Source organism: Marasmius oreades, chromosome 4 (genome assembly GCF_018924745.1).
Source record: "Marasmius oreades isolate 03SP1 chromosome 4, whole genome shotgun sequence".
Lineage (NCBI taxonomy): Eukaryota > Fungi > Basidiomycota > Agaricomycetes > Agaricales > Marasmiaceae > Marasmius > Marasmius oreades.
In genome coordinates, this window is record NC_057326.1 from 134,006 (window position 1) to 161,978 (window position 27,973).

At 47.5% G+C, this 27,973-nt stretch overlaps 10 protein-coding genes across 13 annotated transcripts; 6 read left to right on the plus strand and 4 right to left on the minus strand.

The window, feature by feature from the left end:
* The first annotated feature begins 2,492 nt into the window (after positions 1 to 2,492).
* Positions 2,493 to 4,774, plus strand: E1B28_006887 (uncharacterized protein). The gene is made up of 9 exons (XM_043151587.1): positions 2,493 to 2,626; positions 2,683 to 3,028; positions 3,099 to 3,176; positions 3,251 to 3,470; positions 3,521 to 3,619; positions 3,690 to 3,846; positions 3,906 to 4,150; positions 4,205 to 4,294; positions 4,353 to 4,774. The coding sequence occupies exons 1-9, from the start codon at positions 2,561 to 2,563 to the stop codon at positions 4,696 to 4,698; spliced, it is 1,647 nt and encodes a 548-aa protein (XP_043009667.1). The 5' UTR covers positions 2,493 to 2,560; the 3' UTR covers positions 4,699 to 4,774.
* Positions 4,775 to 7,202: 2,428 nt separating this feature from the next.
* Positions 7,203 to 9,283, plus strand: E1B28_006888 (uncharacterized protein; the record flags this gene model as incomplete). The annotated part of the gene is made up of 3 exons (XM_043151588.1): positions 7,203 to 7,392; positions 7,445 to 8,802; positions 8,882 to 9,283. Exons 2-3 carry the CDS (start codon positions 7,492 to 7,494, stop codon positions 9,281 to 9,283), a joined length of 1,713 nt encoding a protein of 570 aa, XP_043009668.1. The 5' UTR covers positions 7,203 to 7,392; positions 7,445 to 7,491.
* A 728-nt stretch (positions 9,284 to 10,011) lies between these two features.
* E1B28_006889 (uncharacterized protein) lies at positions 10,012 to 11,276 on the minus strand. Its single transcript, XM_043151589.1, has 4 exons — positions 11,212 to 11,276; positions 10,394 to 11,161; positions 10,210 to 10,334; positions 10,012 to 10,141 (listed from the first exon to the last, which is right to left on the minus strand). Exons 2-4 carry the CDS (start codon positions 11,127 to 11,129, stop codon positions 10,130 to 10,132), a joined length of 873 nt encoding a protein of 290 aa, XP_043009669.1. The 5' UTR covers positions 11,130 to 11,161; positions 11,212 to 11,276; the 3' UTR covers positions 10,012 to 10,129.
* Positions 11,277 to 12,146: 870 nt separating this feature from the next.
* E1B28_006890 (uncharacterized protein) lies at positions 12,147 to 14,153 on the plus strand. The gene is made up of 6 exons (XM_043151590.1): positions 12,147 to 12,225; positions 12,277 to 13,034; positions 13,086 to 13,210; positions 13,272 to 13,403; positions 13,457 to 13,543; positions 13,599 to 14,153. Exons 2-4 carry the CDS (start codon positions 12,302 to 12,304, stop codon positions 13,290 to 13,292), a joined length of 879 nt encoding a protein of 292 aa, XP_043009670.1. The 5' UTR covers positions 12,147 to 12,225; positions 12,277 to 12,301; the 3' UTR covers positions 13,293 to 13,403; positions 13,457 to 13,543; positions 13,599 to 14,153.
* Positions 14,154 to 14,278: 125 nt separating this feature from the next.
* On the plus strand, positions 14,279 to 15,413 carry E1B28_006891 (uncharacterized protein). 4 transcript variants are annotated; one of them, XM_043151592.1, is made up of 3 exons: positions 14,279 to 15,048; positions 15,098 to 15,222; positions 15,281 to 15,413. In XM_043151592.1, exons 1-3 carry the CDS (start codon positions 14,334 to 14,336, stop codon positions 15,299 to 15,301), a joined length of 861 nt encoding a protein of 286 aa, XP_043009672.1. In that variant the 5' UTR covers positions 14,279 to 14,333; the 3' UTR covers positions 15,302 to 15,413. The 4 variants fall into 4 exon arrangements, with proteins under 4 accessions (XP_043009672.1, XP_043009671.1, XP_043009673.1 ...); XM_043151591.1 differs by having other exon boundaries at positions 15,120 to 15,222; XM_043151593.1 differs by having other exon boundaries at positions 14,279 to 15,044.
* Positions 15,414 to 16,118: 705 nt separating this feature from the next.
* On the minus strand, positions 16,119 to 17,574 carry E1B28_006892 (uncharacterized protein). The gene is made up of 4 exons (XM_043151595.1): positions 17,370 to 17,574; positions 17,177 to 17,320; positions 16,681 to 17,116; positions 16,119 to 16,614 (listed from the first exon to the last, which is right to left on the minus strand). Exons 2-4 carry the CDS (start codon positions 17,199 to 17,201, stop codon positions 16,185 to 16,187), a joined length of 891 nt encoding a protein of 296 aa, XP_043009675.1. The 5' UTR covers positions 17,202 to 17,320; positions 17,370 to 17,574; the 3' UTR covers positions 16,119 to 16,184.
* Positions 17,575 to 18,686: 1,112 nt separating this feature from the next.
* Positions 18,687 to 20,924, minus strand: E1B28_006893 (uncharacterized protein). Its single transcript, XM_043151596.1, has 3 exons — positions 20,753 to 20,924; positions 19,309 to 20,695; positions 18,687 to 19,236 (listed from the first exon to the last, which is right to left on the minus strand). Exons 2-3 carry the CDS (start codon positions 20,671 to 20,673, stop codon positions 18,811 to 18,813), a joined length of 1,791 nt encoding a protein of 596 aa, XP_043009676.1. The 5' UTR covers positions 20,674 to 20,695; positions 20,753 to 20,924; the 3' UTR covers positions 18,687 to 18,810.
* A 1,782-nt stretch (positions 20,925 to 22,706) lies between these two features.
* On the minus strand, positions 22,707 to 22,962 carry E1B28_006894 (uncharacterized protein; the record flags this gene model as incomplete). The annotated part of the gene is made up of 2 exons (XM_043151597.1): positions 22,707 to 22,795; positions 22,845 to 22,962. The coding sequence occupies 2 exons, from the start codon at positions 22,960 to 22,962 to the stop codon at positions 22,707 to 22,709; spliced, it is 207 nt and encodes a 68-aa protein (XP_043009677.1).
* Positions 22,963 to 23,872: 910 nt separating this feature from the next.
* E1B28_006895 (uncharacterized protein) lies at positions 23,873 to 24,919 on the plus strand. Its single transcript, XM_043151598.1, has 4 exons — positions 23,873 to 24,251; positions 24,309 to 24,483; positions 24,541 to 24,666; positions 24,735 to 24,919. Exons 1-3 carry the CDS (start codon positions 23,980 to 23,982, stop codon positions 24,616 to 24,618), a joined length of 525 nt encoding a protein of 174 aa, XP_043009678.1. The 5' UTR covers positions 23,873 to 23,979; the 3' UTR covers positions 24,619 to 24,666; positions 24,735 to 24,919.
* A 2,401-nt stretch (positions 24,920 to 27,320) lies between these two features.
* On the plus strand, positions 27,321 to 27,959 carry E1B28_006896 (uncharacterized protein; the record flags this gene model as incomplete). Its single annotated transcript, XM_043151599.1, has 3 exons — positions 27,321 to 27,592; positions 27,650 to 27,824; positions 27,882 to 27,959. 3 exons carry the CDS (start codon positions 27,321 to 27,323, stop codon positions 27,957 to 27,959), a joined length of 525 nt encoding a protein of 174 aa, XP_043009679.1.
* Positions 27,960 to 27,973: the final 14 nt, after the last annotated feature.

Here is a 27,973-nt window from a genome sequence, read left to right on the forward strand (position 1 = left end):
ACTCGACTTTTGGTTCACTTTTTTCTTTGAACAGCCACCTTCACTGCCCCACTTCTCCTTGCGTTCTCCAGCGGCGTGCTATAAGTTTATGCCCTTTGGATTCGGAGATCAAACAATTGTCCTTGTTCAATTATTGTCACTCATTCGCAACAATTTGGTAATCGCCGTTCCCTTCCTTTCTCACTCTAAGTCCCATGCATCTGATCAAGTGCTCCTGGAACGGTATGCACCCCAACAGTGAATGTCTCGGAATAAGTGTTCAATCCGTACCAAATGGAGGTTCATGTACTCCGATGCGGGGTCTTCGCCAGCTGGGACGCTACTGGTAACATGGCCCAAAGATACTGCTACTTCATGAAGACCTCCTCCATGAATCTCTGCCTCGGTCTGTCCATCGTAATAAGGTCCGCCCCAACGGCTAGGAAGGTCGCTTATTCCTTTACCATGTATCCAGGTAACCATTTCGTCTCTGATTTCGACTGACCAGGAACTTACACGATCACATAGGATCTCACAAGGCTGTTATTTGATGGGAAAGCGCGTCCATCGGAAAATATCTTTTTCCTAAGGTCCAGGTCGGCAATTTAAGATTACTCCTTCCGTGAACCCCAGATGAAGCACCTCGGTGATGAGCCCGTTCAATTGCAAAGAATGTCACTAGTGCCGCCGTTGTACACCCTTGGGATCCTCAAATGTGGGCGGGTTTCTACCTACCACCTTTCTCCAAATCGCTCTTTCAGGCAGCTTTCGACTTGATTTTTTACATCAGACAGCCCTCCTAAAGCTGGGGATGTCGGTCAAAGCCTGATCTCAAACTCAATCTACCGATCATTATACTCTCTTCCCTCGTGCGTTACGGTCTACTTCAACACCGGGCACCTCATTCCGAACGTCCTATCTCGTGGAGATGACCGTTGGCGACGGACAGAAAGATCTTCGATGTACAGCGCCAGTATGTAATCCCCCCTCCTGTTCTAACCATCCCGTCGACTAGGCTCTACAAGTATCTCGTAGAGGGGTCGACCCTGCACGTCTTGATTCTCGGGAAGTTCCTGTTATGCATCAGACTTTGATCCCGAAGTGAGGCGAGTAGACTACGACCACACCATACCAGGAACTCCTTAATGTAATGACTACCTGAATGCTTTCAGACACCAGCCGGAAACAGATCGGGTGAATGCGGTTTTTTATTTTTATTTTTTCCCTCCTAACTCTGTCCTGGATGTATTTGGTGGAGTTTTTTTTTTTTTCCCACTTCGATGGCACTAAAAAAGAATCATGGGATACGAATGGTACTAAAGGAATTTGTTGAATATATTCAGTGACAGTTTATTTCACACCGAATGTCTTCAAACTCTCCGCCCAATGTTCGGGGTAATTCAATTTTGTCCAAAGTATCTTATTGAGGAACCCGCTATGTTAAGCCTTGACGGAAGTCAGATGTCCGAGGGGGACACATTTGCCCAAAAGCGGAATAAAAGGGTAAAATGTTGTTTTCTGTCAAGACTGAAAGACGTCTTGCATCTTGAAGCAGTGTACATCCTCTTTCGCTCCATATCTTCAGTACTAGGAGGGTGACCGTTATGATCGTCGTCGTCGATATGTGTAGCGGTGATATTCTTGCAATTGGAAAATGATCACTTCCGGCGGTTGCCCGTTCTACCCACGTCAATCCAATAATAATAAATTGATGGTTTCAATTTACTGAACTCAATCGGGAGTCGGAACGGTGAGATGTAAGTTGTACTCTACCCATGCTGCTTGATTGAATCTCACTAGCGCATGGGATTGCGCTAGGCTCGTGACGTCTGAACGGTCAGGTACCCTATAGCAGCCATGACAATCCCCCTCAAGTCGGTGGGTTAGTTACCTCCGTATGCTATGTGCTATGCTAGGTCAACCGCATGATGAGTGTCATGGCGCCCATGACCTGTTGGAACCGTCAGTGGCAAAGAATCCCCCTGCGTATAGCGCTTACTTTGTAGTAACAGCAGACGGCAATAGCGCCTAAATGAAATCTGCTGTTGGCTGTTTAAGCGCACTCTACAGCGAGGCACCCCAAAGCTGTTTCGCAGGCCATTTCCCGCCAGCGTCCCAGTTATAACTCAGAGATACCGCCCAAAGCCAGCCTGCAGAACTGCTGAGCGCAGAGCGCTGAAAATTTCCCGCGCGCGGGAGAATATCTGAAAATTGTAAGGTATTCTGATGCACTGATGACCTCTTGAACTTTTTATTGAAAAGACAGAGTCTTTGAAAAGCTGCTGAAGACCTGCCCATTCACCACCAGTTGACCTGGTCCCAGCGGGAGAAGTTTCAATAGGGGCGGCTTCGGAGCGGACGGTCACCCCGGAAGTTCGAAAATTATTACTTATGAGCGCTCTTCTAACTCAATGCCGTTACCTCTCCCGAATAATCTACTATCATTTCAAACAAAGGCCGCTCAAGACAGAAGGTATATAAAGAGCGCTGCATGATTTGGCATCTTGTGCTCCCTTTGACAGCCCACCCGTCCGCTGCTGTTCGAACGCCTTGGTCCTCCCGGTATCATCGTTAGTCCGCCATGCTCCACACCACGATGTCCCCGATGTATACGAGACTCACTCTGAGTGCAACTGGTCTTGCATTGGTATGTGCTCCTTCTTTTACCATCTTCATTCTATCCTTACTGGAGTCCCAACTTAGGCCAATCATTTATTCTTCAACCGTCACGAAGCAGACAAAAAGAGCTTATATCGCACAATAGCTCTCTTGACTGCTGAACCTTTGATCCTTTACGCATTCAACTATCCATTCCTGTCCTCCCCTTCGGACATACGGCTTATCCTCTGGGCTTACATCAACTTCTTCTCCGTTTTATCGGCCTCAATAGTCCTTTACCGGCTTTCACCATTCCACCCGCTCGCCGATGTGCCTGGACCAGCGCTCGCTAAGGTTTCGAAACTTTATGGGGTTTGGATTTGGTTGAAGGGGCAAAGACATATTCGATACAAAGAGATGCATGAAGAATACGGTCCTATCATTCGTATCGGTGAGTTTTCGGCCACTTCCAAAATATATATCTTTTTTGGTCTGATTATTTTCCATTACTTTTTTTTTAGCGCCCAACGAGATATCCGTCATTGATCTAGACGCCATGAAAGCAGTGTTGGGACCGGGAGGATGCATCAAAGGCCAAGGTCCGATTTCCCGCCACTTTGGCAGTTGAGACGACATCGTTGTTCTTAATCACGAAACCTTTTTTTTTCCACAGCATACTCCACTCGAAGAGATGATCGGACGGAAGGAAGTTTGTTGGCTTTAACGGGAGAGGCGCGGGTCAAGCGTCGACGGGTTTGGGCGAGAGGGATGAGCGCTGATGCGATTCGAGACTATGAGCCTGTCGTCCGTCAACAGGCAAATAGGCTTTTCGAACGCCTTTACGAGCGGACGTACAAGGTCGTGGAGCTCGGGGAGTGGCTCAACTATTTCTCGTACGTATCATCGTTTCAACCCCGGTTATTCAACTGACTTTTATTCCTAGCTTTGACTTTATTGTCGAAGTCGCCTTTGGGAGCGGGTCTTACATGTTGAACGAGGGTGACAAGACCGATTTGTGTGGGGCGATGGACAAATTTGCATAGTGAGTCTTTCTGATCCGCTTTTCCTCCGCTCGATTGAGTGCTAACCATGAGTCCGCGGACGTTTGACAGCGGAATAGAATTCCTTTCCCATGTTCCCTGGTTACTGAATTTATTCCGCGATCTGCCAATACCGAAGCCTGCACTTCGGATACGAAACCTCGGATTGGAATTAGCTACCAAACGAATACAAGATGGACCAAGAAGAAAAGATTTATGGTATCACCTTGTGGGTCCCGTTTCTTTCGTTTATCCTGAAGAATTTAGCCATATTGAACCACATCCCAGACAGACGAGGAAGGACTGGAGAAAGTAAAGCCTTCAGGAGGCGCTGTCGCTAGCGATGGTGTCTTAGCTGTCATGGCAGGAGCGGATACGACGTCAGCGGCACTGAGAAACTTTTTTTACCTGATAGTTGCCAATCCCAAGTGCTACAAGCGACTCCAGAGGGAAATCGACTCGTTGTATCCCCCTGAAGCGGATGCAATGGATTCTTCCAAATACAATGATCTTACCTATCTGGATGCTTGCATGTAAGTACGATTTGTCTGCCTTCCGTCCATAACCACTGACTTTATGTCGATCAGAAACGAATGTTTACGAATGTTTCCACCTCTGCCAACCGGAGGTTTACGAGAAGTACCGAAGGGTAGCGGGGGGAAGCTTATCGGAAGCTAGTCAGTTTCCTTCCTTTCTGTTTTTTTACCAGCCTCCATTCTAATTCCGATCCCTCAGTTTCATTCCCGAAGGAACCCAAGTACACGTCCCCCATCACGCCGTCCACAGAAACCCAGAAAACTACCGCCACCCAGACGATTTCCTTCCTTCCCGTTGGCTAGAAACAGAATCCTCACAAACGCCCAATATCAACGCTTTTCTTCCATTCTCCTTCGGCCCTGAAAACTGTATCGGAAAGCACCTTGCACGACGCGTCATGACCATGGTTATCTGTCTGTTGATGCAGAACCTGGAGTTCAGATTCGCAGATGATTTTGACTGGGAGAGCTGGCCACGAAAGATGAAGGACTATTTTGTATGTTCACGAGAGCCTTTACATATGTTTATCACTCCGAGGATGTGATCTTTCTTTTGTGTTCCTTCTGACTTCTTGCTTGTATTGATATACCTTGGATATACCATTTTGTATGTTAAGCGGGATAAGAAACTGTGTAACTTTTATGATTTTTTTTTTCTGTGTCTCTCACGTCCGAAAGTTGTTTTGGGAAAAAGTATCTCCGAGCGCCCCGACAGGTAATTAGCATTCAGGCGTTCTGGTACCGCTGAGAAGTGGCAATTAAGTTAACCTTTGCAGCGGCGTTTTGAATGAAACCAAGTCCAACACTCAGTTCTTGCGGAAGGGAACGGAGCATCCATAAATTTGATATCTCGGTAGTATTCATTAGGCCAGCTTCGGGATGTCGATCTCCCAAGAGACTCGCTTCATGGAACAGCGCCCATGTCTTTCCCTGGGGGTTCTGTGAAAGGTCGTTTGAGAAGAACGATTTCGGAGATAAAAGAAGGCAATCGCCGTTTCGGAATTTACATCCTCTCACCCCCGAGCCAATGGCATTACTGTAAATTTGAATTTTTACTGAATGGCAACACGCCCGTGGGCAAAGACCGTCCGTTCGGATCCCTTTGAACGAACTTGTCCCTAACAGTTTCTGGCCAGAGTCTAGTCAGGCAAGCAATTGGCACTGAAACACGTATGAAGCTGAGGTCCACTTGGAACTATGAGGCTACAAGTGAGATACTGTTAAGCAACTTGGAATATCTCCCTATGCCATGTTCTTGTTATTAAGTTCTGATGAATCACGAATGTAGTTTCTAGATGGGCTGTGGCGCGACTAGCTCGGACAAGGGCTGGTGCCACGACGCCAAAAAATGGAAGAACTTTTACTGCGGTGACTCTTTCACAGAACCTCGATCAATCAACTAGCCACTTGTCACATTCCGATCGATACTGGTTCTCAAGTACGAACGCGTGCTGATACCGTGCCGTATAACTGTATAGATTGTGACTCCGTTAATAGGAGTGCACAAAGCAAAGAACTTCTACCCGCCAAACCCCTTTCCTTTCAACGTTCTCGGATCATATGTTACCACTTCGAACTATTGACACTGGATAACCCTGGGTCTCTTCCTAAGAAGCACGCCGTGTCCTACCCACTGCATTTCTTTCACTGTATTGAAATTACTATCACATCCTGAGTCCTACTAAGTAATCCCTTACAGCGTGTTTACAGCGGCCATTGGCACGACACTACAGCTCATCAGTAGTACCCACCAGGAGTCCTTTAATCCTGGGTTATGGTTCAAATGACGGCCCAGTCCTGAACGTCCTGAATGTTACTCACGGAACTTGCCGTTTGCGCGTACGCGTCGGATGCGTGACTGAAGCTCTCACAATCACGTTTGGATCAGTACGATGACACATTTCATGCAAATTTGCCATTCCTTCAAGTTCTTTCTCTTCCAGCAACAGCAGCCGACCTCTGTTGCGCAACTGCACGAAAAGTTGACTTTTGATCCCTAGGACTTGTTTTTCTCCGGACTTCAGCAATAAAATTACGAAATTAGCCCTCAAGTTATGATTTTTCTCTCGCTCTCTTCGATTCACATCCTTTAACGACAACCTGGCATCTGGTGGCCTCGACGCAGCCCGACCTACAAAGTTCGACCACATATTATATAAAGGAACAGAGACCTTTGGTGAACGTCATTATTCCCTGTCTCGAACTGGTGATCCTACAGTACGGAAATAACGCATCTTGGTGACTCGTGCGTCATGCCTGACTCAAATTTTTCGATTTTCCCAGCGTTTGGGCTCGATATCGCCTACCAAGGTGTTCAGCAGACTGAACTAATTTTCCGCCTGTTGAAATGCAAAAGATTCAACGGCCTTGCGAGCTCTATCCATTACAACACATACTCGCTGACGACATCTCCCCCAGACCTCATTCACCCATCGGAATCCACTGTCTATTGTCAATACCAACAACAGCCATTCCGCGACAATCCCAGTACTGTTCAACCAGTGCTTCCTGTCTTACACTACAATGAATGTTCACCAAACTAGAGGCAACGAAACATACCTTCACCCTATGCACTAAGGGATCGCGTCGCTAGTCAGCATAGACAAACGACCCGGTTTGACTTTCAGATAGATGGGCCAGCGTGTGTGTTCGGCTGGAATTCGAACTTGCCCTATACCTCGAGTTTATGCAGAGCACACAGGCTTGCCTTGGGATGGAAAGAATACAAAGACTTCCGATGTTGACCTCGACTTTAGAGTTTATTGTTGGTGGGTGGCAGACGGTCGGTGCCGGTTAGCCTCCGGGCCGCTAGAAACCCTGCCGGGCCGAAGGGAGCGGGCTCCGGACGGGAAGGAAAACAAGGGAGGGATAGGATTTCTCGCTATAACTCGCACGGTGGGAAGAATTTTTATTATTTTCAAAAGAAGGAACTGGCGGGTTAGTACTGTATACGAATACGAAAAGCTGCTGTTTATGGTATGGTACCAAAGCACTCCGCCACACAACACGTGGATGCGCAGTTCCAGATTGTTGACGCATTCGCGTTCGTCTCTGATTCTTTCCTTTCCCTCTTCCTGCGAGCAGGTTCTTTCACGACATCTCCAGGGTTTTGGTCCACTTCAATCCAAAAACATCCAGTCTTGTTCGAAGTCGCATCTGCTGTACAAAGTCTGTCTACTAATTCCCGAGTCGGTCCACAGAAATCAGAAATCGAGAAAAGGTTGTCGCGACAGAGCTCCGTGAGTGATTATATTCTATTATCTTTCACTCGACGTTTATTGTTCTCACTAGGGCTTATCAACGAAAATCTTCCTTGTCTACCAACTGCGACATCGAGAATGACTGCCGAATGTAAATCTCTTGAAAAGTTCCTCGAATTTCCGGATGACGTTTGGCAGGCGATCTTTCACCAGGTTGATCGTCCGATAGATCTACTTTCTTGCATACTGGCATGCAAACGATTCAAAAACCTTGCGCTCTTCCCGCTCTATCACGCTATTCATTACAAACCGGCATTTTCATCAATAAGGTCTCTCTCCAAAACCTCTTTCGCGCAACGAAATCCCTCTACTCTAGGTCAAATAATTCGCACAGTCGTTCTCACCACGAGCAATGGCCGGTACAAACCTAGTGGTGATCAGCCTTTACCTCCAACATTCGCATCGAGTGACCCCGATACCCTGGCCTCTCTATTCCACTCATCATTCGCAGCAAATGTTACCAAAGTGGTTTTTATCTCTGCCAGACTACCCTCGAAGTTCTATGTTGTTCTGGCATCGTGGACGAGGCTTAGGGCTCTGTATCTCCACAGTTCATGGGACGATCCAGCGAGTCAACATAATGATGATGATCCACTCAGTGCCAGCGCATCACAATTGCCGACCACCCTCGTCGACGTACGCGTATGGAATCACAACTTCAGAGAGACCATTCTCAGATCCAGAGGACTCGAGCAACCTATTTACCGCGTTTGTGGAGTAGTCGCTACTGTCATCCTTCCCTCTCAACACCTTCACACCCTGTACCTAGACTGGAAACTACCAGTTGCGCATGGTCTCGTTGGGAGACAAACTACTGCAGCTCACCCCGAATCGTTCGTGGTTAGGACAGCACCGCGCCTTCGTGTACTGCACGTACGCCTTCCTTCCGCCAAGGATGTAGAGCTAAACCCCCGTGCTAGCTCAAAGATGCGGCGTCTGTATGTCCAGCTCGGAATCTTTCTACGAGCCTGTTCGAATTTGGAAGAGTTGCATCTGGTGACTGAGGACAGGTATCGTGTTCCCTCGATCTTTGGCAAAGACCTGGCATATGTAGGACTCTCAAACATCAAGGTTATTTCCGTTCCTTCGCTCCATTTCCTTCCATTTCTCGTATCAAACACCGCTCCGCTTGAATCCCTACAGGTCTCACCTCACCGAGCCAAGTATAGCAAGGGGGGCATCTCTGGCAAGCAGTTCTCTCGTGCTCTTCTTCAGGTTCCTTCCCGCGCGACCATAATGTCCACACTCTCTGAGTTCTGTGGATTGACGATGAGGGACATTACGATTTTTTGTAAGGTGTGGCATCATGAACTCCTCCTATTCGCTGTACAGCATTTCCCTCGTCTGGAGGTGTTGAAGATTGGGTATGAGATTGCACTCATCAGCGAGGTACGTCATATATGGAGTTCTTACTGACCTTTTCCCTCACGGTGTTTTTTTTTTTAAATTTTATTTCTTTCTATTTCAGGTCAATTGGCAGTCAATGGGTGATTTACATCTTCGTCATCTTCCAGCGTTAACGACTTTTTACCTCTACCAACGCGGGGACGAAGAGCCTTCACTCACGTCCACTGATCCGAGTCCTCGTTCTACGCCCGATGACGTCCAATTATCTACGACCGAGGTTGAATCGGCACTTCACGTCCTCACGGCGTGGAGCCGACGGGTCATAGCATTAAACGAAGTCAGCTTTGACCAAGATTCTGTATGGACAAGGGGTAAGGTCTTTCAAAGCATACCTTGGAATGAAGAATGTCCGATGCCTCAGCCTAGATGGAAGTGGTCCGAGTGGAGAGTTTCGAAGCGTTGTAATCGTCCAGGTGATGATTTGGTAGAAGGGAATAGGGAGGTTGATCGTTTTCTTGCATGATTAATTGTATTTCAGCCCGCCCGTTCAACTTTACCATAACATGATCAGTCACTCTGAACGCTGCAATTTACTGTAGTGGATGAAAGTCTAAAAAGGTCTTGAAGGGGTAATGAAGAAACGCAGGATCGACGAACGGGTGTTTTATTAAATTTGGTGGACATATATACTATACATTTACCTTTATAAAGATACCCAACGGCAAGCCGCGGTGGATTCTGGAATCTGGATGAAATATATTTCAACGACTCGGACGAAAACGTCGACAGTTACCGACCCCCATTCTGAAGCTTCCAGAAGCGCTTCGACGTCTTTTTCTTTTTCTCTCCCACACAGGGTGAGGAATAGCGTTACACAGGTGTTTTATGTCGAGATTTACGCTAACATTTTGACAAATTTTAGCATAATTTTAACGGAATCTCCCAAATTTTGCATACTTACAGGTTTGCATAAATTTTAACATAACTCCCGCGTGTTCCGCTATCACCCTGTGCCAGGATAACCGAAGACGGGTACTTGAGCGCTTGAGCACTCACCGAATACTGTAGACCACATTATTGGCGGTGACAAAAGATGGGACTCCAGTAGTTTTTTCCCCAGGCACCCCAAAAGGCGATCGTGGCGAGGGTGAGAAAAATCCTTTTCAGGGTGGGTCGAATCGCGAATCACTTTACTACCCTGCAAAGCAGCCTTCTCTCCGCCGTACCCAGGTCAAGAGAATGAATCGATTCAGACGGACTCTCAACGAAGATGGATTGCTACTATCATACGTAGAATACACGTACCATGCCAAACGTTTACATAGGTACTCTAGTACCAGTACTAGACCCCGGCGATATAGATAGAACGTTAAATCGTACGCTATTATGGTATAGAACCAAAACTTCGGTAAGTGGGCTGTATGACGAAGATCGAGTCACACAACTCACCCTTGCCAATGACCATTCCGCAATCACCCGATTTAGCAGAGAGTCTCTGAGTTTCAAACAGTCCGGACAGGTCAACTCGGATGTATGTTCCATGACCATCTCCCTAATCGCCCCAGTCGTCATATCTGATTGGTGCTTGACAATCAATACTCTAAGAACCCCCGTAACGAAAGACGAGGCTCACCAGGTTTGATAAAAAACATCAACGAAGCCACCGCAAAGTTCCACATGTCCTTTAACTTCCTCTGGTTCGCAAAATTGCATACGGCTGTTGGATTGTGAAGCCCCACCTCGGTCGCCAATAAATCTTTCAACTCCGCGGTCCTCCCCATGTGTAATTGGAACAATCGTAAAAGATAAACAGAACCTATTCTCCTCGACAACTCGGCACTCACCTCGGAAAGGTCGAGACCTAGCGTATGACTCGATACAGTCACTGCTAGGGAATGTATCTCGTACTGAGCTGCTAACGCGTATACTTCCAGTGGGTGTACAGGCGCACAGGATAGCATTAGGTGATATATCTGAGATGTAGGAGTGATCCGAGCGTCTGGAGAGATTCCATATTCGGGGAGACGATCGATGGCTCGAGTGAGTGTGTTGACGTCGAAGAGGGAGTTTGAAGCGCTCTTTCGGGGGATGTTATGGATCGCTAAGAGTATAATTTCGAGCTCGGAGGAGGGGATTTCGGGTAAAGTGAGGATTCTCTCAGAAGGATTGATGCTTCCGTCTCCATGCTGAGTTGGGAATGGAAGAAGATTTCGGAAGGAGTTCGTGGAGACGCTGAGAAGAGTAGTTTCGCAGGTGTAGAATACGACAGAGTCGTTGGAAAGCAGGATCATGTCAACAGGTGGGGCGTTCTGTCCGAGCTTGGCTCTTGGACCGAAGGTCAACGAGACCGAGAAAGGCCCCGTTTCCATCGTGGTTGGAAGCCTTTCAGACCGAAAGGGCTCTGGAATTGCTTGGTCAATTCAAGTCAGGAGAGAGAAAAGCAACACGGACACTACCAGACGACGAAACGGACATCCAACCGTTTCAACCCACTGTCTCGAACTTTGCAGGAAAAATGAAGAATGTATCACATCAAATTAGCGACCCTTTATAAATACTGTTAGCTCCAACGTCACCGGTCACTGTCACTCTGTCACGAAGTGTTTGCTTACTGTGCGGTTTGTGCTTCGCCCGTCGCCCTTCCGAATTTGGAGGGGTTCTGTTGAGGCTAAACAAGGACCGTACGATTTTTATCCGGACCAGCACTGTATGGGCGATGCATGTATTACTCGCGTATGCTCTAAATATGAAAAAACATTTTTCCTTAACGAAATTTTAAAACATCATTCCTCAGGTGCTGCGACTCGGCATCACCGGTCACCGCTGACGCCATCTCAACTTTATCGCATGTCCTAAAGTTTTTGTCCGAAAAGCTAGAAGTTTTGGCCTGATTTAACCGGATGGGGTCAGGGGTTCTACTTGTTATGTATGAATACTCAGTCAAAAACATCCGAGATTCAAACAAAATCATAGGCCCGTCGTTTTTGTATGTTTGGTTGCAAGGCCCAGGCTTCAAGTTTCAAGCTTCAGGTGCCTGTTGGACCCTGGCACGTAGGTTCGATGTATTACATTTCCTCCTTCTGGGCGAAGGTTGCCGTGCCTTTCTCGAGGTGTACCGTGTACACTGTACAGTCAAATGCTTCCATTCTCGTTTCCAACGTTCCTCCTGCCTATCCTCATGCTCTTACCGTACTGAAATCATGGTGGGTAAGGAGTTCCCGTCCAGTCCATTTCCAATACAGTACTAGGGCGCAGGCGCTCCGGTGCCGGCCATCTCGACTCTTAGGGTACCGACCTGCCAAGTCAGGTGACCTCAGCCGCCATAACACCGATCATATCAAATGACGAAACCGATGACGTCTAGCTCAAAACATGTTAAATGCTCGCTTTGTCCTCCCCAGCCAGGTAAACGGAGAAGTTTGAATGTTCAAACATTCAATACTGTTCCGTCGTCTGGCGATCGATGTTCGTGTTTCTTATTTTCCCCCTTGATTTACATTGATCACACATTCCCAGAGGGCCCTTCTGGCTTTCGACTACGATGGACACAGGTTTCTCCTTCTCGCCGACACCTGTCTCGTTCGAACTGGACACCTTGCCACCCGTCGATATGATCCTGCTTTCCAACGACTCCGTCGTATTCTACACCTGCGAAACTACTCTTCTCGACGTCTCCACTAACTCCTTCCGCAATCTCCTTCCATTCCCATTCCCAACTCACCATGGAGACGGAAGCATCAATCCTTCTGAGAGAATCCTCACTTTACCCGAAATCCCCTCCTCCGAGCTCGAAATCATGCTCTTAGCGATCCATAACGTCCCCCGGAACAACAACTCACCCTCACTCTTCGACGTCAACATTATTACTCGAGCCATCGATCGTCTCCCCGAATATGGAATCCCTCCAGACACTCGGATCACTCCTACATCTCAGATATATCACCTAATGCTATCCTGCGCGCCTTTGTACCCACTGGAGATCTACGCGCTAGCAGCTCAGTACGAGATACATTCCCTAGCAGTGACCGTATCCAGTCATGCGCTGAGTCTCGAACTGTCCGAGGTGAGTGTCGAGTTGTCGAGGAGAATGGGGGCGATTTATCTCTTATGGCTGTTCCAATTACATATGGGGAGGACGGAGAGGTTGAAGGTATTGTTGACGGCTGAGGTGGGACTTCATAATCCGACGGCGGAGTGTAGTTTTACGAACCAGAAGACGTTGAAGAGGATGTGGAATTTGGCGGTGGCTAAGTTGTTGTTTGTGATTAAACCTGGTGAGCGTGTTTCGACGTTGGGTCTCGGGGGTTTTGATTTGTCAAATTCAGATACGACGACTGCGCTGATTAGGGATACGGTTATGGAACATACCTCCGAGTTGACCTGCCCAGATTGTTTGAATCTCAGAGACAAGCAGCTCAATATGGTCATCACTGAATGGTCGGTGACAAGGGTGAGTGTAACGTTGCGTCCCTAATACAATGCACGACTTATCGGGGTTCTACCATAAACAGCGTACAATCGGTGACAGTTAAAGTTGTATCTTATGATAGCATGTTCTTGATCGTTTCAGGCAGTCTACCCGGACCGTATTCTGTACTCACCCGACCCCGAGCAAAGCAAATAGCAGACTGCGGCGCTGAAAAGTAAGAACCACCTAGTCCATTCGGAAATGAATTATACGTTATCGACTCAACAGTTTCACTCGGCGACAGCTCGGTCTGAGAGCCCACTTCCGAGTCAGACATCTCATCTGCATTCCTCGTGGCTCTCGCCTTCTCTTCCAGTGCGTCATGTCCGTGTCCGTGGAATGTGAGGATGAGATCTTCCATTGTTTGTAGTATCGTCTGTCTGGGCGTTGAAGAAGAGGAAGGCGTCGTAGAGGAAGGCGCACCTAAAGGTCCTTCATCCGGCTTGTCCGTCCTTGAAGCTTGAAGTCCCAGAGCCAACAAGCGCGAGCTCCATCGTCCTCGGTGAAAGTCTCAAACTTCCCTCAGATACTCGAGTGCTTCTTCTCCTCGCCTGCATATCACCCATATACCAGCCAACGACGCACTCTGACAAGTCCTTGATATCCTCCATCTGCATTTGAAAAGCATGGATTGTTGATAATGAAATTGATAATCCCCATCACTTGTAGCACATTCTTGATGACCTTCCTACACGTTTATTTCTTCTCGGCCAACATCAAAGGACATTTCCTCCCGTACTTCTCCGCAAGAAGGTCGACGAGAGCGACAAACAACCCGTTTCCATCATAGCTTTCAGCTGGAGCTGTTTGTTCAACTTCAATCAGGAGGGAAAAAGGGAATACGGACACTACGAGATGACGAAGCGGACCCCAAACCCAACTTTGGCAGGAAAAATGAAGGAACGTATCACAAGGTCAAAATAGCAAGCTTTTAAAGGGCCGATATAGGCCTAGGCCCTCCTTATCAATGACGAAACCGGTGACGTAGGAGATCAAAGCGCCTCGCTTTGCGCTCGAGGTCTCATTCCCACGACCGGCGATGCTCGTGTCGCTTTTTTCCCCTGATTGGCATTGATTTCCAGAAGGCCCTTGGTCTCTGACTACCATGGAGACGGGTTTTCCGGTATCAACGACCTTTGGCCCAGTAGATCCTAACACGTTGCCACCCGATATGACCCTGATTTCCAATGACTCCGTCGTATTCTACACCCACGAAGCTACCCTTTTCAAAGCTTCTACCAACCACTTCAATAATCTCCTTCCATTCCCAACGCCTGCTCAGCATGACCCCTCTGAAAGAATCCTCACCTTACCCGAAATCTCCTCATCCGAGCTCCAGATCATGCTCCTAGCAATTTATAAAGTCCCCGCAGGAGACCCTTCGTTCTCCCTCGTCGACATCAACACTCTCATTCGAGCCATTGACCATCTCCCCAACTATGGATTCTCTCCCAAAACTCAAATCACCCCTACATCTCAGATGTATCGCCTAATGCTATCTTGTGCGCCTTTGTACCCACTGGAGATATACGCGCTAGCAGCACAGTACGAGATACATGCAATAGCAGTGACTGCATCGAGCCATACGCTCGTCCTCCCCCTTTCCGAGGTGAGTGCCGAGTTGTCGAGGAGAATGGGGGCGATTTATCTCTTATGGCTGTTCCAATTACATATGGGGAGGACGGAGAGGTTGAAGGTATTGTTGACGGCTGAGGTGGGACTTCATAATCCGACGGCGGAGTGTAGTTTTACGAACCAGAAGACGTTGAAGAGGATGTGGAATTTGGCGGTGGCCAAGTTGTTGTTTGCGATTAAAGCTGGTGAGCGTGTTTCGGCTTTGGGTCTCGGGTTTTGATTTGCCAAATTCAGATACGACGACTGCGTTGATTAGGAATGAGGTTATGGAACATACTTCCGGGTTGACCTGTCCCGACTGTTTGACTCTCAGAGACAAGCAGCTCAACAAGGTCATCACTGAATGGTCGGTGACAAGGGTGAGGGTAATGTTCCGTTCTTTCTCTAATGGACTTATCGGGGTTCTATCCTAAATAGCGTACGATCGATGACAGTTAAAGTTGCATCTTTACTGCCATGGTCCATTGTCAGGTAGTAAAAGATACTACTAGTGTACATATGTAGACAAATGTTCAGTACGGCACATGTATTCTTCATTATGTATCTAATCAATCCCATTATGCCGCCCGAAGCACAGACGGGTGGAGTCGTTATGGCCGAACATCTCCTCACATTCGATCCGAGCCTCTGACCCCACAACATTGGGTTATTAGTCCGTAGATGTTAAAGACCATACATATGTTCACGCCACTGCTTTCTTTGTCATTTTCTAATGGGCTCTCTTGACGAGCTTCAACGATAATGTCAAGTAATGAGTATGAAGCGGAGCAGCGTTCTGGCTATCGCTATGCCAGAGGTAAAATGCAGGATATGGATGATTCTACGCTACAAACAGGGCTAACGAGCGTCAGGTGACTATTTGAGGTCAGGCTTAAGGCGAGATCCCTCTGAATTATGCAAACTCAAAGACAGAAATGACGAATCAGCCTCGGTCCGTCGCGCTTTTACTTTCTACTACTCCGACCGGCCACCCCCACCACGGAGGCTCATTATCGTAGTGTCGGAATCGCGGCACATATATATAGCGTGGCCAGCTACATTGTCCGATTTTGCCCGCCGACACTTTGAACAAACTCGACGACTAGACGATACTACCTCAGTTGACCCGCACAAGCCTATTCCGCCTAAATCTTCCGAATTACTGAATTGAACGACTCAACGCTCTTCTAAAATTGACCCCATGACAACGATTACCCTCTCCCAGTTGCCTAGCTTCCCTCAGGACCGAGATGAGTCATACAGAATACGCTAGTTTTCGACTGTGCTTTGATTGGCTAAAGGGCAACTGACACACAAGAAACATACACGTATAACAACAGCATCAACCACCAACCACAGTACCTCCGTTGGGATGAATCGTCTGCCCCGAAATCGAAGCGCTATCCATACTAGCCAAGAACACGAAACACGTCGCAATCTCACTAGGCTGACTGGGCCTTCCCATCGGTGCTTGGAACTTCTCCTGGCTTTCTTTACTCATCGTCGAAGGAATCAATGGTGTCCAAACCGGTCCAGGAGCGACGCAGTTGACGCGAATTCCCTTGCCGATGTATTGATTCGACAATGCTCTAGTGAAAGCGACGATAGCTCCCTTCGTGGACGTGTAATCGAGCAAGTCGGGTCGGCCGATGTACGCATTGATGGATGCGGTGTTGATGATGCTGTCCCCTCTCTTCATATGCGGTAACGTATATTTGCAAAGATAGAAGAAAGCATGGATGTTGGTGTTGAATGTGTGTTCCCATTGGTCCCTACGAAAAGCGAAAGCAAGGATCGGTGAGCGCAAGGGAAACAAAAAGAAACCAGCCACGACGCACTCTGGCAAGTCCTTGATATCCTCCACCTGCATCTGAAAAGCATGATTGTTGATAAGGATATTGATAGTCCCCATCGCTTGTAACGCATTCTCGACAACCTTCCTACACACTTCTTTCTTCGTCAAATCGGCCTCCATCAAATGACATTTCCTCCCGTACTTCTCCACAAACTTCTTTGTATCCTCCGCGTCTTTTTTCTCCTCGGGAAGGTGAGTGATAAAACTATCGGCGCCTTCCATAGCGTACAAGATGGCGATGGCACGTCCGATACCGCTGTCTCCGCCTGTGATGAGGGCTTTACGACCTTCGAGTTTACCAGCGGCTTGGTATAGCTTATAACCACCGTCCCAGTCGGGGATGTATTCGGATTGAGGAGGGGGGCCCATCGCCGACTGAGAGCCGGGTAGGTTTTGATCTTGGGGTGGAACGGAGTGTCCTAGAAAACGACGGATGAAAATGTTTTCAAACGCGACTGTGGCCGAAGGGGAAGGTTTACCCTGTTGGAATTGAGTTTCAGACATCGTTGGGGGTGGGTGCGATGGGTATCCGTTTTGTTTTCCGTTGGTTCTATAAGAGCCCCTCGTGTCGCCATGACGGAGTCATTGGTCTCACCTATTACATCACGCCTACTTAGAACACGCTAGTCTTGGAGTAAGTTTCTGGAAAATCCAAAACAAATCATTACGCACCAAGTGATGTATATCGCGTTCACCAACTTCAGTTCATAAACAATGACGTTCCTGCCTGAGGCGTCTGAGAATGAATGGCCATCCTGGATAGAGATCTAGAGCTTCCGGATGGAGATTGGAGGTAAATTTGAGTAAAATAAACGACGAGAGGGAGAGCCCAGGCTTGAAGCACAAGACGAGAAGTGTGGGAGGAAGGAGGAAAAAATGGGAGGAACGACAAGGCCACAGTGACTGCGTGCCAAACTCGGCTGGACGGAGTATCAATAATTGACACTCCGAAATCAGTCCCCCTTTCCATTCTCTCGGATTCTCTCCTCGCTCGTCTTTTCGAGGCTTGAAGCTTGAAGCTTGAACCAACGGAACCATTGGAATGCATATCTACCAATGGCACTAGATGCGTCCACTCATTCTCCGCACGTGAATGGACCGTATATGGATTCCACGGACAATTTCAACTCGCAGTTTCCATCAACGTCGTTCACTTTGTTTGAATGTTCCTGCCTCGTTCTGTCGAATTGGGAGAGCTGCCAGGAAATCATGTAGGAGATAAGAATACGTTTGACACTGGGATTCGGATGGAAGACACTGGTTTGGCTGGGTAGTGCTCTCAAATCAAACACTTGGTAGGTAGGTAAGCTGAAATTTCTTCTATATCTGGACATTTCTGACGTTTGAATTTTAGCCCTCACGGAACCGTCAAAAGTAAACATTAACTTCGGGGGAAAAACTCAGCGCAGCGAGTCCGAACTAGCTCATTCTCTGCCCTTTCCACAATTACTCTTCCTCTACCCTGACGGTTATCTCTCCAAGACTCTGGCTTTTTCCTGTTCAGCTCCATGAGGCTACGATTCCTGACAGGTCTTCCTATTTGTTCTTTTTACCTTCGTCCGTCCTATCCTACGAGGGGTGAATGCTTTTAGAGCTACTGTTACGCCCAATCTCTATGATTTATGTCTTTAATTTCATTCTTTGATGGTGGAGTGGTGGAGAACCCGACAAGATCTCGTTCCCGACATATCTTATCTAAAGACGACCTCAAATAGCGAGTTTCACAACGTAACCTCCGACCCAACGTTTGTTGAGCCTTCAGAAAGATTCATGCTTCGCTCAAATTTATCGCACGTTCATGATGATTATCTCTTTCATTTTCTACTACCTTTCATTTCCAAGGTCTTTGATGATGGAGTTGGTGGAGGATCGGATAAAGATCACCGTTCATTTCCCGACACATCTTATCTAAAGGTGATCTCAAATCACGAAGTAACCTCCGACGACCCGACATTTCAGTAAGAATCATGCTTCGCTCATTAACGACAAGGGACGAGCACAAATAGTTCAATTACATAGATCGAGAATGGAAATACCTACTAATACAATACTTCTTGTAAGCTGTACAGGAATCAAGATCGAACGATAAGTTGAACAGACGGACTGAAAATAATCATGCCAGAAAACGATCAACCTCCCTACTCCCTTCCATCAAATCATCTCCCGGACGATTAGATCGCTTCGAAACTCTCCACTCGGACCACCTCCATGCAGGCTTGGGCGGCCGCGTCCAATATCCATTCCCCGAGTTACAGTTGTCCCAAGGTACGCTTTGATAGATCTTACCCCTTGTCCATACAGAATCTTGGTCAAAGCTGACTTCATCTAAAAATGCGACCCATCGGCTCCACGCTGCGAGGACGTCAAGTGCCGATTCAATTTGGGTCGTAGATAACTGGACCTCATCTGGCATTGGTGACTCCTGAGGACCAGAAGACGCGTCGAGTGAAGGTTGTTCGTCCTGGTGTTTGTAGAGGTAAAATATCTTCAATGCAGGAAGACGATGGAGATGTACACCACCCATTGACTGCCAATCGGCCTGAAATAGAAAAAAAAATCAAAACCAAAATCGTGTAAGAGCTTCGTTCAGTAAGAATTCTGTGCGACGTACATCACTGATGTGCGCAACCTCATACCCGATCTTCAACACCTCCAGACGAGGGAAACACTGTGCAGCAAACAGGAGAAGTTCGTGATGCCACACATTGCAAAACACCGTAATCTCCCTCATCCTAGACCCATTGAATTCAGAGAGTGTAGACGAGATAGTCTCGGGGGCAGGAACCTGAAGTAAAGGTCGCAAGACCTGTTTGTCAGACACGACCACCTTGCTATACAAGGCTCGGTGAGGAGAGATATGCACGGATTCAAGCGGAGCGGTGTTTGATATGAGTAATGGAACGAAATATAGGGAAGGAACGGAAAGAACCCTGATGTTTGGGAGCCCTACATGTCCCAAGGCTTCACCAAAGATCGGGGAAACTCCATACTTGTCCTCAGTCACGAGGTACAGCTCTTCTAAATTCGAACAGGCTCGTAGGAAGATTCCGAGTTGGTAGTAGAGCCGCCGAATCTCTGAGGTAATCCTGGAGTTTTGTTCCGCGTTGTAAGAGGGAAGGCGTAGATGGAGTACACGAAGGCGCGGTGCTGTCTCAGCCACAAATGATTCGAGGTGGCTTGTAGCAGTCTGTCCCCCAACAAGATGAGACGCAACTGGGGGTTCCCAGTCTAGATGCAGGGTGTGGAGGTGTCGAGAGGGAAGGAGGACAGTGGTGGCTACTCCGAAAATGTAGTGAATCTGCCCTCTTCTGGATCTAAGACCGGTCCGTCGGAACTTATGATTCCAGATACGTAAGTCAACAACGGTGGACAACTGTGAAGCGCTGGCGCTGAGTGGTTCGCCATCCTCACATATACCCGCTGTATCATCGTCCCATGAATTGTGGAAGTACAGAGCACGAAGCCTCGTCAACGAGAACAGAACAAAATAGAACTTCAAGGGTACTTCGGCGCCAACAAAAACCAGTTTGGTAACATTTGCTGCGAACGACGAAGCGCAGAGAGTTGATAACGCAGATGTCATGAACATTGGAGGCCGTTGGGAATTATTCGATGGCCGGGGTTCATACCGGCCATTGCTCGTGGTAAAAACGACTGTGCGAATGATTTGACCTAAAGTAGAGGGTTTTCGTTGCGACAAAGAGGTTTCGGAGAGAGACATTATCGAGGAGTAGGCCGCTTTGTAATGAATAGCGTGATAGAGCGGGAAGAGCGCAAGGTTGTTGAATCGTTTGCATGCCAGTATGCAAGAAAGTAAATCTTTCGGACGATCAACCTGGTGAAAGATGGCCTCCCAAACGTCATCAGGAGATTCGAGGAACTTTTCAAGATTTTCGTAATGGGTCGTCCTTCTCGACTCCGGAAGATTTTTATCTCCGTTCCAGCCCGGGGTTTGGACGCCATGGTTGTTCGACATTAAAGACCTTTGTTGATAAGCTCTAGTGAAGATGACAATAAACGATTCGAGTTAAAGATAATAGAATAAAACTGCTCACAGGTCTCTGTAATAACCACCCTTTTCTTTGTCTTCCGTCGGATGTAAATAGACGGACTGTGTACAGTGGACGCGAGTTCGAATAGGACTGGCAGAAAGAGGGATCAAGTATTTTGGGATTGAAGTGGACGACAACCCCAGAGATGCGTGAAAGAACCTACTCGAAGTGAGAGGGAAAGCAAAGAATCAGGACGACGCGATGCGTCGAACAATTTAAATGGAACTGCGCGTCCACGTGTTGAGTGGCGGAATTTCGGCACCATACCATAAACAGCATTAGCTGTTCGTACATCATATATATATATCTTGCCGCCCACCAGGTCGTCTCAAAAACAATGAAATTATTTTTACCGTGTGACTTAACATCTCCCTTTCTTTCCCTTTGTTTTCCCTCCCCGCTTAGGCAAATGCCCGACAGCGGCCCGGAGGCTTGGACAGCGGCAACGTACGAATCAAAATCAAGTGCATTGTAGCCTCCAGCCTCGTGTGAATAATCCGGCCGCAGTCTGAAAGATTGCTGAAAGAAGTAGGTCACAAAGACTCCAATTTTCCTTTGAATACGGGCTTTGTATATTCTGGATATTCATTACTATAAAGGGAAGTAGATACGACGAAAGAAATTAGAATCCTCTTGCTCAATCTTCTCATCTGACCGACCTTCAAGCTTCGGATCCGGCATGGCACTTTGGGCCATCTACCTTCCAAAAAAAATATATACACAAATCACGCAAGGAAACGATCAACTTCTCTATTCCCTTCCTCAGCGAGAGGATGATTACACCGCTTTGAAACTATCCACTCGGACCACTTCCATCCTGGTTGACGATCAGGCGTTGCGCACAGTGGTGATACGCCTTGTAAATTTTTGCTCCTCATCCATACGGAATCGCATTCAAAACTGACTTCATCCAAAACCTTGGTGTACCGGTTCCACGCTGCAAAGACGTCGAGTGCTGACTCGACTTTTGCCGTCTCTGGTTCAAAAATAGTCGTATTGGTGTTCTCGTCCGGGGCCATGAGTGAAGGATGTTTATCTTTGTGTTGATAAAGGTAAAACGCCGTTAGCTCGGGAAGACTCTGCAGATGTACAGCGCCCATTGACTGCCAGTCTGCCTGAAAAAGAGAAATGGGGGTGTCCAAAATCACGGTCAGGACTCACAAAAAAAAAGCTCGGTTTACAGATTCTTACCTCGCTAAGGAACCCAATCTCATACCCGATCTTTAACACCTTCAAACGGGGGAAACACTTCACAACGCATAGTAGAAGGTCATAATGCCACTCCTTGCAGAAAAATGTCACTTCTCTCATATTCACCCCAGAAATTCGAGAAAATGCGGAACTGATCGCCTCGGGGGGAGGATCCTGGGCTATAATACTAGTGGTCCATTCTCCACTGTCCTCGTCTTTCTCAACGTTCTTGATCCATTGATGAGAGATACTAACAGATTCGAGAGGAGCAGTCGTGGGGGACACGAGTAACGGAAGGAAATGAAGTGTAGGTATAGAAAGAGCCCTGAGATTTGAAAGCCCGATATATTCCACAGCTTCACTCAGGTGGATCGACTGCTCAAGCCTATGATGTTCCAAACCCTTCCCTTGTCCAGCATTCCGTTACAACTCACTCTATTCTCTCCATTCTTCTCGGCCAACCGAATGGTATATCCACAGCTTCGCACTCGTCCTAGCAACGACGTCCAATACGGACGCTGATATTAGGATTCGCTGACATGTGTATCCTGAGCGTTCTGGTTCGTGGCCTGCGCCACTCCCTGAGGCGTATACGTTTACTCATTTTTGGCGTTGACATCATTGTTCGGCCCTTTGCTAGATCGGATACGTATTGCACAGGAGAACGTGAAAAACAGAGTGAAGGGTTAAGGTGTACGAAACCTTGAGGCTTGGAGGAGTGGTTTGTGGACATTCGTTGACGATGGGCAAAGGGTAAGGATTTTGATCAAGATATGGGGGATTGACGGATGTGAGAGTTAGCGTTGACGTGGTCAGCTGTTTGGGATGGTAACCTTCCTAAGGTAGACATATAAGCTGACAGAAATTTAGTCAAGGATTGGATGAGACGCCAGAGGGTACGCACCTCCGCTCGCCGAGTTGTAGGATGGCGATGGTGGCGACGTGCTTTGGTGGAAGTGGTTGGTATCTTCTGAAGCCCACGATTCGTTTCCAAACAAGGTCAATATCCAAATCAAGGTCATCGTGCAGTCCTGTAGACAAAAAAGCCTTCCGATTCAACAAGTTACAACGAATGCCATCTCAGCAAAAAAAGAAAACACACCGTAGCCACAGAAAAGCGAGCGAGGAAGATGGTAAGGGGGAGTGAAAACGCTAGCAACCTACTCGTATTCCCACGCTATTTGTACGGGATTGTGTAAGTCCGGAGTCGGCCCGAACGCCAGTCGGTTGGCGGGGATAGCAAGTTATAAATATATAATGGCCGTGCGACTTCAGGCCATCTCGAGCGAACTCAACAGATCAGTCATAAGGGTGCTCTCTTCACCCTTCTACCATCCCTCACATCATACATACTTACAAGTCATAGTACGGCCGACGAATACCTGTGTTAATATCAATCGAAACGGACAGCTGCGGCGCACAGGTCAACTTTAGGGCCGGTTCATTCGTGTATCACAAGCGTCACGACCGCATCCGACTCCTATATGTTTGGCAGGTCCAATCATTCAGTCGCTCGCCATGGAAAAGGCTGTACTTGCTTACTGACATATTGACGTTTTGATTATGTGTAAGTTGGGACATCCTGGTATCCTTCTATTGCTGGAAGACGAGGTTGATGTGTGTAGAACAAGCATTGCCAGATCCCGCCTTGTAAGTATCTTGGATATAATCAATCTCTTATTCTGTCTGTCTAACAAAAGTGGTAACGGTATGAAAAATATCAGACCAAAAACCGAGCAACTGATTGACACGATATGAGATCCCATGTCATTTTGGTGTGCCGCAGTCCTACGCTTGTCCCCGAACTGCCTGGAGGAGACGTAGCCTCAGATCACCTCCTTTCTCCATTTAGACACATCCCATCCGATACTTCCTGTCAATACATAAATAAGCCTAACTATACATCCCCTTCCCCGCCCATTTCCAATACCCCCAAAGTCCCCACACCCCGATAGAAGACGCACCCCCCGGCCACACCCATATATCCCGTCCCCCACCACCCTTTGGCTTTCGGGCTGGGAGTTTCCCACGCTCACAAGATGGCTCAGGTGTATGAAAGTGAACCCAGGCTAGGAACCAGTCTTAGCCTTCTCAACCTCTTCGGACTCGGCTCAACCACTGCCAGAATTTTTGGTGGATTAATCGCTGTTTTGATTGTCACAGTTTTCATCATTCACTTTCGATACCCTTGCCGCTCGCCATCTTCTCTCACGCAGAGTGTAGGTCAAGCGACAACTTTATTTGAGGAATGTCTGGCTACACATGCATTTCACGTAGGAGAATACGATGATTTCAAGCGAATACTTCATCAGTACGTCCACTTTCCTCCTTGTTGGTTAATTGTGAATTCACTTCATCTGACTCCCAGAATAACTGCCCGTGCCTCTGAAATTGCATCCAGAACACATCCTAACGAGTTGAACGCCCCGGGACAAAGCTCGAGCCTCCATGATTATTTCAAACAAACATCATTCTTGTGGGAGAGATTGAAGGACATTGTCAAATGTCACCGTGACGCACGGTTACTTCTACGCAACCTCGAGGTGAGTCCTTGCTGTCATTCTTTCTCTCACATCCGACTCATTGAATGTAAACGATAGGTTTGTTTAATGCGGGCCTCTCAATCGCATGCACAATATCAACTGTTGCAGAGGACTGCTGACCCGACGAGTCCTTGAGCGCGGGGACTTTATGTGTTGTTGATGGGTAAGGTGTCAGTACTCTGAGTGAGTATTCATTTCAATTCCTCATGCATCGGGATGCCAGTTCTGATACTTACACTCGAATAACACAGACTCGCAACTTGGCTTTATGCGACGTCACCGTTTATTCCGGGTTTATCCATTGTCTTATTCTGCTCTAAGTCCGAGTGTTTCCCAATCTTTTCGGGTCCTCTTGCTCTGGTAGTGTATTCTATCCTTTCGTTTTGGTCAAACCTTCCCACTGGTACCCCATATATTCTCGTTTTCAAAACTTTACTCCACCTTTCGCACCTCTAAGTATGTCTTACGACCAATTTTCGAGTCCGTTTTCTCTCCCTACATTTCTTTCAAATGTCACTCGATACCATTCAACCTCGCCATCCTTCGCTTATACCATGTTCACTTATACCCTCCGAGTCCACGGGCCGATACTTTTAATACCCCAAGTTGTTGTACCAGCACCTCGCCATCCTTTGCTTATACCGTGTTCAGTTATACCCCCCGAGTCCGCGGGCCGACACTTTTGATACCCCAAGTCGTTATACCAACAATTGTAGAATTTTAGGTCCTTACTTATCCTTAGCTCTCTTCTGTCACCAGTCCTCTCAAACAGTGACCTTATTATCATTACAATCGTTGAAAACCAACTCATTCCACAACCCATGTCAGAAATAAGTCGTACTCGGCATCATGGGATGGGATCAAGAGTCAGATGGTACACAGGAGCTTGACAATCACCCCCGCCCCAAAATGACATGACAGCTCGGTAACGAAAGCTGTTGACAGTCTCTGTGAGGAAATCCGCATCCCACCATTTAAGCTACTAGTCATTCAACATCTGCGTTGGCAACCGAGAATCGACTTTTCGACTGTGGGGTTAAAACTCAAAAAAACTTTTGAACGTTGACCAAGAACTCGGTGGGAGTCGGACGATCAGAAGAAAGGTAAAGGTGTCCTAATGATATAGGATGGAGGTCATGCAAATAAGGAAGAAAATTCACTGGGGAGAAATTCGAACGGAAATTGGGCTTTGTATGGCCGCCGATTGTGGTGATCGGAGACCAATACATAATTAACTGCATTAATTATTCTCTTCCTCCTGCATCCAAATGTCATTTCCTTGTCGAAAATTGTGTCAGAGGGGCAAGTCCGAGTCCACCATGTGCTTTCGTAGAGGTATCTAGGGCATCCCGACAAACGTAATCAAATTCATGAAGATAGTAGAAAGCTGATCTCCTCGAGTTGTCAGGTATGACAGCGTTGAAACATCGTTCAGCGCTTGTTGGAGTACCACAACAGTCAGAAGTTTTTACATAGATCCTCGTGTGGACGCCCACGCCACGTCCGACAGTGACACTGAGGTGTTGGCGACAACACGTGGAAAAAGGACAGCAGTCTGAGGATACTAGAGTTCCCCGGGAAGGAGGCATCTCTATATACTCATCCATGTGCCATGTACCAATTCCTCAGCTCATTTCTTTACAGGTCCATCTACATTCAGCATATACCATCGGATGACCAGTGGCTTGGCACCTACTTAACTCATGCCGCGGGGTCAATACGGCCCGGAACATTCAAAGTTCATCCCACGAATCCGACACTAATGTCGGTCTCACCACATGAACATCTTGTTATAACGGACAGCTTTATACTAACTAGGGTTCCGGGCTTACACAAGAACGCTCGCTGCGCTCGGATGTGTTCCTGCCCTCTACGATCCAGCTGTAAATCACGATGGGTATAATCATCGATCACGAACCGATCTAGGCTGATTTCGCCGTTCCCGGCGGGGCTTGCTGCTCACTGAAGAATGGTAGAAGTGTTAGTTGAAGAGCGTGGGTGGTCGGTTGTCACGGGGACTCCTCTACAACATCTTCAATGATATAGATCCGGTTCAATTGTTGTAGTCTAAATATACCGGTTAACAAGCTAATTGAAATTCGCGTTGTGCGTGCACAGCAATGGCTTAGTACGAAAATATCCAGATTCGGTGTGGGGTAATGATTACTTGCCGCCAGCCTCGGTTGGTTAATTAGTAAAACGATGGCACCCGAGTTCGGCAAACCCAAGGCTATGACTCGCCGCCAGGCCAGTATCCTAAAATGTTCATTTTTGTTGTCGTCCAGCTTGTTTATGTCACCGCTCAATCACTGCGGAGGTGTACCACTGAAACGGCGCACAGGCCAGCTTTGGGGGCTCAAGTGATATACTTACCCGCTGTGTAGAACAAGCATTGCCAGGTCCTAATGATCTTAAATATATAATCAATCTTCCTTTTCTATGTGTCTAACAACAGTGGTAACGGAATGAAAAAGAAATACCAGATCGAAATCGAGCAACTTGATTGGTTAGTCGTACTATGGTTCTGGTGTGAAAACAGTGCCTCTTGAGTTCTCGAGCCCTTCGGATGCCTGCCTGCCTGGGTGTCTATAGTCCGCATAGTCCCCTCCCCCCCCTCTCCATTTAAGGAAAAAGTTTCATCCGATACTTTCACTACATAAATAAGCCTAACTGGCACATCCCCTTCCCCGCTCAATTCCAACATCCTCGTACCTCGATAGAAGACGGACCTCTTGACCATACGTATACTTCGTCTCCCACCACCCTTTGATTTGCCGGCTGGGAGGTTCACCCACGTTCTTCACCAAATTTGCAGCCTCAAGGGAGATAGAAACAAGATGGCTCAGGCGTATGGAAGTGAACCCAGGCTAGAAACCAGTCTTAGCCTTCTCAGCCTCTTTGGGCTCAGCTCAACCGCCGCCAGGATTTGTGGTGGATTAATCGCTGTTTTGATTGTCACAGTTTTCATCATTCACTTTCGATACCCTTGCCGCTCGCCCTCGTCTCTCACGAAGATCGTACGTCAAGCGACAAGTTTGTTTCAGGAATGTCTGGCTATACATGCATTTCACGTAGGAGAATACGATGATTTCAAGCGAATACTTCATCAGTACGTTCTCTTTCCCCATTCTCGGTCAACTGTGAATTCACTTCATCTGACTCCCAGAATAACTGCCCGTGCCTCTGAAATTGCATCCAGAACACATCCTAATGAGTTGTACGCCCCGGGAGAAAGCTTGAGTCTCCATGATTATTTCAAACAAACATCGTTTTTATGGGAGAGATTGAAGGACATCGTCAAATGTCACCGTGAGGCACGGTTACTTCTACGCAACCTCGAGGTGAGTCCTTGCTGTCATTCTTTCTCACACATCCGACTCATTGAATGTAAATGATAGGTCTGTTTAATGCGGGCCTCTCAATCGCATGCACAATACCAACTGTTGCAGAGGACTGCTGACCCGGCGAGTCCTTGAGCGCGGGGACTTTA